Below are 11,724 nucleotides of genomic sequence, written 5' to 3'. Positions count from 1 at the left end.
AAGATAATTAATAATTAATGACCCATGAACAGAAGAGATCTCCTGGAGGGAGGATGGGTTGTGGAAGAGATAAAGAAAACTGCCTAGTTAACAGAAGAGAACTGCCCCACCTCTAACCCACAACCTAAGGCACCCTCACACCTGTGGGTCAATCCACAGCTGGTTTCTATCCCAAAATTGGGCTTTCCATCCCAAACTGCCTTATTTCCATGCCATGGCCACCTGCATTTCATCCCCTCTTGCTGACAGATCATCAGAGCCCCGTTACCTGCACTCAGGTAACGCCTCACATTTGCCCCACAGAGACTTTTTCGTTGCTTTTTTGAGTGCTGGTGTGTGACACTTGATTTTATGGAGCTGGCTTGCTCCTCCCACTGTCACAATTCAGGGCAGAGGCATTTAATTGGTCACTGAGTGATTTCAGCTCATTTTCCTGTGCTTTCTGCAGTGCTCAGTGGCACACTGGGGCCTTCAGTCTGAAATCCAGTGTGCAAATTTCATCCAGTGATCAAATCCCACCAGTCCGTTAGGACAGGACAGGATGGTGTGCTAAAGACAGAAAAATCCCTTTGACAAGGAAAAAATCCATTGACAAATCATGTTAGAATGCAAAATGTAGAGGATTCTTAAAACTTTGTGTTTGTAAGTTAAAACGTAGGATTAAACACAAGATTTGATCTGAAATTTTAGAAAATACTTTTAAATTTAAGCATTAGAAATGAGAACATAGATTTACAGTTTAAAATAAAAACATGTCAAACTAAATAGAAGAAAGTTTAGAATTTTGGAAGACAGTATTGTAAGTTTGTGGATTATAATAATTAACTAGAAACGTTTATATTGTAACAAGTCTATAAGATGAAACATTCAAAGATTAATCAAAAATATAAATATTTTTGTTGATAGTGTTTTATTTGTTAATAAATTTTTAAACATTTTTGTAACTAGAAGTCTTCTGAATCATATAATTCATATAAAATCATATAATCATATAAGGTGAGATGAATTTTATATAATTCATATAAAATCATATAAGGTGAGTTGAACTCACCTTTCTTACCTATGTAAAAGATAAAAAAAAAATAAATTACATCCTCTAAAACAACTCAGAAGTCTCATCTCTAACACATTCCAAATTCTTTTCACAAATCCTCACAAGATCTGCCCCTCACTCCCAAGCTGTGCCCTGGAGATCAGGAGAAGCAGCAGATCCCAAACTGTGCTCAGGGAGAGGAGCTCATAACTGCTTGGGAAGGGCTTGATGAGGGTTTTTTATCCTCTTTGAATGCGCTCCAGAGCCTGCCTTTCAACCCCTAAATCCTGCAGGGAGGTGGAGAGCAGAGGGCAGAAGTTTCCTTGGGAGCAATCCCATTTGGGCCGGGAAATGGGATCTGCACTCTGGTGAGAAGGGAGGAAGGAGTGAGATGCTGCTCTCCAAGAGGGATCCAGCCCTGCCACCTCCCCCCTCAGCGACACCTCTTGCTTTTAAAGCTGAGCAAACACGGGGATGATGGCACTTTTCCAAACCTGAAGCGTCAGCAACACCTAATTATAAATGCTTCGTTTATCAGGGCTGCAAATGAAGCCCAGCACTGCATCCCTGTGCTGGGGGTCAGCCCTGGGATGGCAAACCATGGCCCGGCCTGGGCGTGCTCCAGCTCTGAGCTCGGGGTCAGCCACAGCGGGATGCAATTCCAGGGATGGATCCCAAAGCTGGGATCCCAAACGTGCACATCACACAAGAAAAATGGTGAGTGCTCAGTGGTGAGCACGGTGGTGCTGCTGGTTTGACTGGATGATCATAAAGGGCTTTTCCAAATTTCACAACTCTATAATTCCATGAAATCTCTCTGCTAAACTACCTGTGGTATTCCATTTCATCCCTGTGAGGGTCCAGAAGGATTTTGCAAAGAGCCAAACATTCAATTCAGCTGTTGCATCACCAGATGTGGCACAAGGACCACTAAATGTTGGGGTTTGGGTTTTTTGTTTTTATTAAGGTTGGGATTGAAGTGTTTGAGATGATATTTTGTATTTAGATTTAGGTGTTTATTATTTTTTATTTCTATTATCGTTTATATAAGGTTTATATATGTGTTTATATATGAAGTGTTTGAGATGATATTTTGTGTTTAGATTTAGGTGTTCATTATTTTTATTTATATTATCATTTATATAAGACACATTTATATAGTTTATATAAGGTTATTTACATATAGTCTATATGAAGTGTGAGTTTTGTAGTATTTTATTAATGAGATATAAAATTTGAGATAAAAAATTGTTTACTATTTTATAAGGATTTTTAAGGTTAAACTATTTAATTAAGAAATTATACTTAAATTCTTTTTATTTTTCAACTTAATACTTAATTATTTAAATTTTGTAATGTGGACTTTTTAAACTAGTTATATAGTATTACTTAAACTTATGGAGAAGAAGATGATGAAGAAGAATTAGTTATTGTTTTAAAACTTTTATTCTGTTCTATATATACTGTTTTATTTTGTTTTATATATATTGTTTTATTTTGTTTTAAGTGTGTTGTTGTCTTCTAAAACTTTAAGTTTTTTACTTTGTTTTATTGTATACTCTTAATTAAATTATATACTCATGATTTTAGTGTGGTTAAATAATTTTGGAAGCTTTTTCTACGGCCTCAGGTCAAATGTAGTATTGGGATGCTCAGAGGTTGGAAGCCACCCCTTGCAGAGATTTGTGGCTTCTGGATTTATTCACAAATTCTGGATTTATTCTGGATTTTTCTGGGTGCAACAAACCTCCCCAAAACCTGCACTGGCTTTCCTCGCTCTGAATCTTTGCTTTTTGCAGCAATTTCTGCCAACCCACAGCTTTGCTTTGGCCACCAAGACGAGTTTCTCCACCAGAAGGGATTTCTCACTCCTGCCATCATCCTCCAGCAAACCCAAACCTCCTGTAAACCCCAGGAGTGTCACAAGGCTGCCACATCAGGTGGGGAAGGTCCCAGCATGGAGCAAAGTGGCATCAGCATGATCCCAGCCCTTAAAATGGGATTTGCCTGCATTTATTTGGGGAAAGCTGGGCCTTTGGGTGCTGTCTGAGGCAGCTATCTGGTCAAAGGCCTGCGGGGAGCTGGCAGATAGGGCAGGTTAACGTTTAACCCACGGGACTGTAAAGCAGCCCGGGGCTGCTGAACCTTTGGAGTTTGATATGATGATTAGGGAATAACCGCAGTGACACGTCGCAAACTCCCCACTGGCAAGGAGACCTCTCTGCCGGGGGGCCACCTCCAAAACCGCTCAGGTAGGCAGCTGCTCGTGGGTTTGGGGGTGCTGGAGGCACTGGGGGTGCAAATGGGGGCTGCTGGTGGGCTTGGGAAGGAGCAGCTCCATCGGGAGCCTCCCTGCCCAGCGTCGGGCTCATACCCCGGAGCAGGGCTGGATTGGGGGGCCAGCACCCCCTGGCTGACCCCACACAGCCCCACAGCTCTGGAAATGAGTAGGGTGGGCACAAAGGGCTCCTCAGGGGCTCAGTGCGGTTTTTACCTGGCAAAGCTGTGGAAAAGAGGGGGTTTTGTGCTTTTCCTCCGTGCCTGCAAAGCGAGGCCGGACAAGGCAGACGGGGAGGAGGGATTTTCCCTGCCATAATTCGCTCTGGATTTGTTAAAGCGCAACTTTCTGAGGTTTAATCATTAGAGATCTTTCCAGCCAGCTTGGTGTCCCTCCTTCTCTTTGCCAGTCTCTCTAGCCAAGGCAATTGCTGCTCCTAAACCCTCTCAGTCTTCCCTAATCCCTTCCAGTTAGCAGGAATAGTTTCTGCCCAGCACAGAATGCTCCTCCCAAGCTCTTTCCCTCCATGGAACAGGCAGGGAAGGAAGGATGGTTTCAAAATGAGGATGCAAATAAACACTAGGAAAGGAGGCTGGGCTCAGCATCACCGAGTGTCTTTTTGGGGATATTTTGTGTGCATTTGGTCACAGAGCTGCAAAAGCTGTGCCCAAGAGGAATGGGATTCCAAAGGTGATGCCCGAGCGAAAAATCTGCCGGATTAGGCATGAAATATTTTCTCCAGGCTCATATGCTGCAGCACCTTCATGCTGCTCCAAATTTTCCCTGCTTTCCTGCAAATGTCAGTGAGTTCCCACTCTGTGTGGAGCCACCAGAGGTGGAAAACAACCAAACAACCCCCCACCCTGGGAAGCCAAGGGACGAAAACCTCGTGCTGCGTTGCTCAATCGGACTCCGTCCCCCAGAGTGTCACCCCAGTGAGGAGCTGGGGCAGCTCACAAGATTTGAGGAGGAAAATTAAGCATGCTTGGTGTTTATGAATGGATAGAAAGGAGTATATATTGCTTGGAGCCTGGAGGGAGGGGAAAAAATCCCCAAAATGTTGATAGCCTAGAGGAAAATAGTTTCTGTAGTGACCTATTTGGGTTATTAGGGCAGAGGGTGGATATCATTGTCCAGTCTTTCCAAAAAGGAAAGAGGAGCTGAGGGGATACCAAACAAAATGGGCTTAATTAGATGTGTCCAAGTGGCTCAGCACAGTCAGATCTATATTGGTCCTGTGGGATAAACATGGGATAACATTTGTTATCTCCTTCATGGAAACAGGAACCAGCTTTCCCCAAAAAGTTGCACAGGGGCAGGTTCTGCCCTCACATACCCCCTCAGCAAAATTCCTGACATGAGAAACGTCCCTTGGCTGAGGAAAGGGACTCCTCCTTTTCCAAATAACCCAAAAGTGAAGCAAAATTTTCCACAATTTTGGGGGTAAAACCTTCTGGATTCATCTTGCTCCTGGATGGATGGAGCAAAGCCAGAGGATGTGCTGTAGTAGGTGTGAGGGAGCCACGTGTAGAAGTAGTCATGGAGTAGTCAGGTGGTATCAAAATAGGTTTGTTTCTTGTTGATGTGGGCTTGCAAGTTATAAAAGGACCTTTTCTTGCCTTGTCGCTTCAAAATTTCAGCAGAAACCTAAAATAAATGAAAGTGGAGAGAGGAAAACCAGACCCAGTGATACTCTGATAGAAGGTGAAAGCAGAGGCTTCCTTTTCTTGATATTTTGACCATGATAAGTTGGTGCTATTGTCAAAATTTCATCACAAATGAGGATGAAATACGAAATATGGAGAGTTTGCACTTCCAAAGGTGTTAATTTCAATTTAAACTTCTGAACAAAATGCTACTTCCCCTTCTCCTTTTATTTCCTTTTCCTTTTCTCATGGTGGCCCTTGTTAATGATAATCCATTTTAAGGGCAAATCCCCGAAATTGGTTGAATTCCAGAACTATTATTTCTATTAAGTGTGGCTGGGTTGATTCTTTTTTAAAGCAGAGCTGAAAGCACTGCCTGCATTTGCTGCAGTCATTCACATTTTCCATCAGCAGCCACAAAAGGGGGGTTTTCCCCTGTGAGGGTGGATTTGCTAATTGATTCCTGGCTCAGGGAACAAAGAAGGAGAGAAAGTAATCGTGTTTCCTTTGGATGACAGGAATTCTCCTCCCTTAAAGTAAAAAAAAAAATTATCCCAGCACACTGGCACTGCTGCAAGGACTGAGGCTGGTGCCTGCAATGAGGGGAAAGGGCTGGAACTCCACAAGTTTCAGAAATAAAACATCCCTTTGTGATTTGTATCCTGGAAATTGTCTGGATGCACTGATGGACACATGGATGTGGCACCTGGGGATGTGGTTTGGTGGTGGGTTAATGGTTGGACTCGATGGTCTGAGGGGGCTTTTCCAGCTTAAATGATTCCGTGGTTCCATGAGATGGATCCTTGGGTGGCGGAGGTGGAAAAATGCGCTGTCCAAAAGTGAGTTTAGGTGTTTAACTCAAGGGAGGCAGGAAAGAGGGAGAGAAGAAGTGCTTGGAAAGCTGCAGGGTTGGAAAGCCTGCTTTCCTGGCCTTGGGATTTGTTGGGTTGGGATTTATACCTCAGAGAAAAGAGGGGCTTGCTGTTCCCATCCCAGACAAACACCACTGATGGGGGAAAGATCTTTGGTTTATCAATTACCTGTGAATGACATCAGGCTGGTAATTAGTAGGTGTGAATTGGCTGCTCTGAGTGGGGTCGCCAAACCATTCTCGGGGTGTCCACACTGTGTCCAACCCTGAGTGTGCAGTCCAGGCTTGGCCTCCATTGGATTCAGGAGTGGGAACTTGCAGATTCCTTTGGGATCAGGAATAGAGGCTTGCAGATTCTTTGGAATCAGGGGTGGGAGCTTGCAGATCCCAAAGGAATCAGGGGTGGGGCCTTGCAGATTCCAGAGGAATCAGGAGTGGGGGCTTCCAAAATCCTTTGGAATCAGGATTGGGGCCTGCAGATCCCAAAGGAATCAGGAGTGGGGCTTGCAGATTCCTTTGGAATCAGAGATGGGGGCTTGCAGATTCCTTTGGAATCAGGAGTGGGGGCTTGCAGATTCTTTGGAATCAGGAATGGGGACTTGCAGATTCCTTTGGGATCAGGAGTGGGAGCTTGCATATCCCAAAGGAATCAGGAGTGGGGGCTTGCAAATCCTTTGGGATCAGGAGTGGGGCTTGCAGATCCCAAAGGAGTCAGGAGTGGGGACTTGCAGATTTGTTTGGAATCAGGATTGAGAGCTTGCAGATTCCTTTGGAATCAGGAGTGGGAGCTTGTAGATCCCCAAGGAATCAGGGGTAGGGGCTTGCAGATCCCAAAATAATCAGGAGTGGGGGCTTGGAGATTCCTTTGGAATCAGGAGTGGGAGCTTGGAGATTCCTTTGGGATCAGGAGTGGGGGCTTGAAGGGGCTGATGCTACGCTGGGGTGGGGCTCTCCAGCTGGACCCCAATTCCAGTTCCACAGCTCCGGGTAAGTCAGGGCAGCCCTGAGGATGGGCATCCTGCCCCTCTTCCATGGGGCAGGGTTGTTTCCTTGGGGCTTTCTCCAAAGGCAGGAATGTGTGGAAGCACCAGGCACAGATTGAAGCCAGATCTTTGTTAGGAACCCCCCCAGAGCCCGGGTTTTGCAGCAGGCTGTGCTTAATACTTCATTGCAACCTTGAAAGCTCCTGCTCCCTGATTCCAAGTGGATTGCTTCAGCATGTCCTGGAGTGCACCAGTGTCTAGACGTGCTGGTCTACAGCTGAAATCTTTGCAGGATGCCTTACGAGAAGAGCCCAGAAGAGCTCTGCTGTCTTATCGAATAAGGCAGAAGGCAGAGAGGGATATTGCTGCTGCTGCTGCTGCTGGAAAGGCATCAGCCAGGGAGATGCTCTGTTCCCATCCATCCAGCAGCCCTGAGGCCGGTGCTCACTGCTCAGCGTGAAATCATTCCTGGGGGGACAGAGACCTTCCTGGAAATCCCTCCTCCCTGCAGGAGAGGATGCTGCCCTAAAGGATCCACATGCATCCAGAGCAGCAGCCCTGCAGGCATCCAGCCTGGCAGCGCTCCAGTCCGGCTCTCAGGGCTGAGAGAGACCCATGGGGAGCTGCAATTTGATCCCTCAATTCCCTGATGAAGCCAGGATGCTCCAAAAGCAGGATACAAGGGGCCAGATTTGCAGTGTGACAGAGCTTTCCCCTATAGGCTGGATATGGGGTGTCTCTGCCCAGGCAGGAGAGAGTGTAAAACCAATCTGGATTTTAAATGGGTTTTTTTTTTTTTTTTGAATGCTCACTTTCTCTTTCTGCAGCAGGCTGGGAAAGACTCCAAGTGGTTTTTGCACAGCAGTGTGCTAATCCTGCCCCGTGCCTGCTGAACGCCAGCTCCCGAGGAGGCAGCAGGCACAGACACCACAAACATCAGCAGGGCTCTGCTGCTGCCCTCAGAAGGGCAAAACAAACCAGCAACGGGGCTCCAGCTGCTGCAGAAAACACTCATTTGGGAATTAGAGACAAGAGAGAGCTGTTGTGCTGGGTAATCCATGTCCCAGCCTCTGCATGTTGGTAGTAATCAAAACTCTGGAGAACCTGGGAGCACAGGAAAAAAATAAATAAAGTAAACTAAACTAAACTAAACTAAACTAAAATAAAATAAAATCAGAAGAGCCTGACCAACCTCTGCATTAAATAGCTCCAAAATCTGGCATTACAGAGGTGCCTCTGTTTGCAAGTGTTGGAGCCACAACCTCTGGATCTCAGTGCGGTAGAGCTCAAGTGACACAAGACTGAGATCCTCCAAATTCCTGGCCTTCTGCCCCATTTTTGGTGCTGGGAATAATCCATTTTCAATTGAAAGCAGCTGTTGGAGACTTCCAGGGCACAAAGGCATAGGAGCGCACGGCAGATAATAGCCAAAACCAAAGTGGGCTGCCCCAAACATTGGCTCCTCCCTCAGTGAATTGCAGAAACAGCTGATAAAAATGAGGTTGGTGTTAAAAGCTGGGTGGAAAAGGCTTTTTCTGTCATTTCTGCAGCATCATGACATGCTCAGAAAATCAGCTGTAGCAGGATAGATTGCAATTCTTTACTTACATTTCTTTATATGCAGTGCTCACCTTATGTGCACCAAAGGACTGCAGGGGGATTTAGGGTCTCCTCCTGAAAATGTGACAGTGGCAGAGGGATTGTTTAGGGTCTCTTCCCAAAGATCTGGGAGTGGCAGGGGGATTTAGGGTCTCTTCCTGAAAATCTGGTAGGGGGATTGTTTAGGGTCTCCTCCTGAAAATCTGTCAGTGGCAGGGGGATTGTTGAGGGTGTTGTCCTGAAAATCTGGCAGGGGGATTGTTTAGAGTCTCCTCCCCTGAAAATCTGGCAGTAGCTCAGGGTGTAAGGACAGCAATCCACCTTCCTTCCACCTTCCTGCTGCTCTGGATTTCCAGCATCCCCACCAGGGTGCCTCATCCCCCTCATCCCCATTCCACCCCTCCCAGCCCCTTTTGGCCCTGTTTGCTCTCCAGGCAAGCCTGGCAGGCACCACCTTTCTTTGCCTCCATCTTTCTAGGATAAAATGCAATTTTAGGCAATAACAGCCATACTGGATGACACAAATTAGACACAAGAACTTTCCTGCATGGAGTTATTGGTGTCACTGGCCCCAGTTCTGGCTAGAAGGACCTGAGGAGAGCACTGGGTTTGTTCTGGATGCTGCTCAGTGTCAGCCTGAGGCTTCAAACTCAGCCTTGCACCTACAGACCCTGCTTTTATGCCTGGAGCACATAAAAAGGTTTTGGACAAGCTCAAAGCTCAGCATTCAGGAAAATCAGGGAATCACCAGTAGTGAATCCACGTTGTAAATGTCCCTTTCCCAGGGCGTAGCCCAAGCCAGATTCAGATTTCAGCTTTATGATGTTTTCAGCCCAAACCCAACCCAAACCAAAAAATCTTGAATCAGCCATGACCTAAAACTGCCGCTCTGAATTAAAATGCCTGAACCCAAGTTTGCTCCAGCCCTGAGCTGAGCTAAGATCCGAAGTTCTCCTGGGTTCTTTATTTTCAAAAATAAGAATAGGTGGAATCTGGGGCTAGGTCCTGTTTCTCATGGAGTGCTGGATATGGCTGGTACAAGGTTGCCTTCCCAGTATAAGCACCATGCGAGGCCTGAAGGACTCATTGCTGTGTACTCAGTGCAGGATTAGGCATTTGCATATTTTTTCCTCCTGAGAAACCACCAAAAAGCTGCAAATTCTCTCTGCATCTCCCCAGGATCTGGCTGTGGGTTTAAATGCTATTTATTTCCATTCAGCAAGGGGGACATTTCTGCTTTTTCCATGGTCTCTGCTGTTCTGTTTTGGTTTTGTCTCCAAAATAACTGATTTATGAAGAGCGACCCTGTAAACTTTCTCAGGAGGGGTGGACTTTCTCCTCCCAGCCGTATTAATTGATTTAATTTATCTCAAATTTGATTGCAGTGAGCACCCCTAATTAACGTGATTTTTTGCTGATAATCACTCCCAAATGGAATCAAATCACAAATCCGGGGATGGATTGACCGGCACACAGAAAGAAGCCGCCCTCCGTGCGTTAATTCAGCGAACGGGATATAATTTGATCCAGGTAGGAATCCACGGTCCCATCCTCTTGTGCTTCATCCTGAAGCTTCACTGGGGGTGTGAGCAGCCAATCCATGCTCCTGAATCACTCCTTGCTCGTTCCTTTTTGCTCTGTTTCTCTCTCACATCCGTGCTGACCATCACTGTGCTGTCTTTCACGAAGCAGGGTCGTATTCCTCAAGGAATTCCTTGCTTTATGGGAAATTACAATGAAGGTGGGGGTAGGATAAGCATGAGCACTGCTAGATGTTGTAAAAGGTCAGGATTGGTGTCTCAAAACCAGAGAAAACCCACAGAGCAAAGTTTTAGAGGAGGGATGAGGTGGGAAGTCCAGCACGTCACCTTTTGTGCAGATCCTTGCACAGGTACATGGGAGGCAGGTGCCTCACCTGCTCCAAGGTTTGCTCCCAGTTTAGGCTCCAAGGTCTCCAAGATCCAAACCTCCCATGGTTAGGGCAGGTGGAGCCTGGGCATGACCTCCAAACCCACCTGAGAAAGCCTTTCTTGGCTACCATGACCAAAACAAGCTCAGCCTTGGAAAGCACTGGGCACTGCCATGACCAGCCTTGCATCCTGGAAGAAGGAATTGGAAAGTGGATTTTAGGCAGGTGGAGGCCATGAACCTTCCCTTGTTTTGCATGGCACTAGAGGGCACAACAGCCCCAGGCACAACCTGAGATTCCTGGGAAAAAGCACATTCCAGGACCAGGCCAGCAGCTGTGTTTGATGCCCTTTCTGCTGTGCCTGACCCATAAGATAAGGGACTTCTCTTTGTCTTAGATTTTCTGTGGCTTTCTTAGGATCACAGGGGTTGGGAGGTGCCTTAAATTAGAGCCCATCTCATTCTAGCCCCATGCCATGGGCAGGGACACCTCCCACTGGCCCAGGTTAACCCAAGCCCTGTCCACCCTGGCTTTGGAATTATCCTGGGGTTCAGTTTTCCCCACTGTCAATCTGGCAAAGCTCAGATTTCCTAAAGCACGGATTTCAGCTCCCAATCCCCCACACACTTCAACATCTTCTTGCTCTTCTCTCTCCTTTCCTTTCCCATCCCAACCTTGCTATTTTATATTTTTCTCTTTTCCCACCTCTCCTAATTTCCCTGTACCTTAGGGGTTTTTCTTCCAACCTGTCTGTGGATGCAGCCGAACATCTTCTTCCTCAGTGCACACCTGTGTCATTAATTTTTGGGAAGTGGCTGATGTCCACTTTCCCTCCAGGCACCTTGTCAAGAAGTGTTTGTTAAGGTGCTGCCTTCTTGCCACAAACAAAGCCACTGAAAATTTAGAGAAGGGTTTATTTCTTGCTGTGCCCCCTCACACACCAGCTCAGACATAAAATCATATATCCCCAGGACTCCATCAATGCTGAAAACACTGGAAAAACAGGAATGATAATGGATAATTCAAGGCCTGTTCTAGAAAACTAAAAGGGTTTGTGGTATATTCCTGTTTTTTTGTAAGGATCTCTGTTTGTTTAAGTTCCTCTTAAATCAGCTGTACAAGGCATTTGCTTTCCTGGAATAATCCCAGGATGGGAAGTCACTAAAGAAATGGTCAGGGAGCCAAAAATGGAAAAATTCCTGGAGCCCCATCTCCTCTGGGAGTAGGGAATAAGGAAAGGAAAGGAAAGGAAAGGAAAGGAAAGGAAAGGAAAGGAAAGGAAAGGAAAGGAAAGGAAAGGAAAGGAAAGGAAAGGAAAGGAAAGGAAAGGAAAGGAAAGGAAAGGAAAGGAAAGGAAAGGAAAGGAAAGGAAAGGAAAGGAAAGGAAAGGAAAGGAAAGGAAAGG

At 46.0% G+C, this 11,724-nt stretch overlaps 1 protein-coding gene across 3 annotated transcripts in view; it reads left to right on the top strand.

Moving 5' to 3' along the window:
* The first annotated feature begins 3,147 nt into the window (after positions 1 to 3,147).
* A1CF (APOBEC1 complementation factor) overlaps positions 3,148 to 11,724 on the top strand; it is a 30,050-nt gene continuing 21,473 nt past the window's right edge. For 2 of the 3 annotated variants that reach the window (XM_074544542.1, XM_074544541.1), the window contains exons 1-2: positions 3,148 to 3,285; positions 9,796 to 9,940. In XM_074544542.1, coding sequence (XP_074400643.1) covers positions 9,842 to 9,940 — 99 coding nt within the window. In that variant the 5' untranslated portion in view covers positions 3,148 to 3,285; positions 9,796 to 9,841. The remainder of the gene's footprint in view (positions 3,286 to 9,795; positions 9,941 to 11,724) is intronic. The other variant, XM_074544543.1, reaches the window with a different exon arrangement.

The sequence above is a fragment of the Zonotrichia albicollis genome, chromosome 7 (genome assembly GCF_047830755.1).
Source record: "Zonotrichia albicollis isolate bZonAlb1 chromosome 7, bZonAlb1.hap1, whole genome shotgun sequence".
NCBI classification, from domain to species: Eukaryota; Metazoa; Chordata; class Aves; order Passeriformes; family Passerellidae; genus Zonotrichia; species Zonotrichia albicollis.
This window is presented reverse-complemented; position numbering and strand designations above follow the sequence as displayed.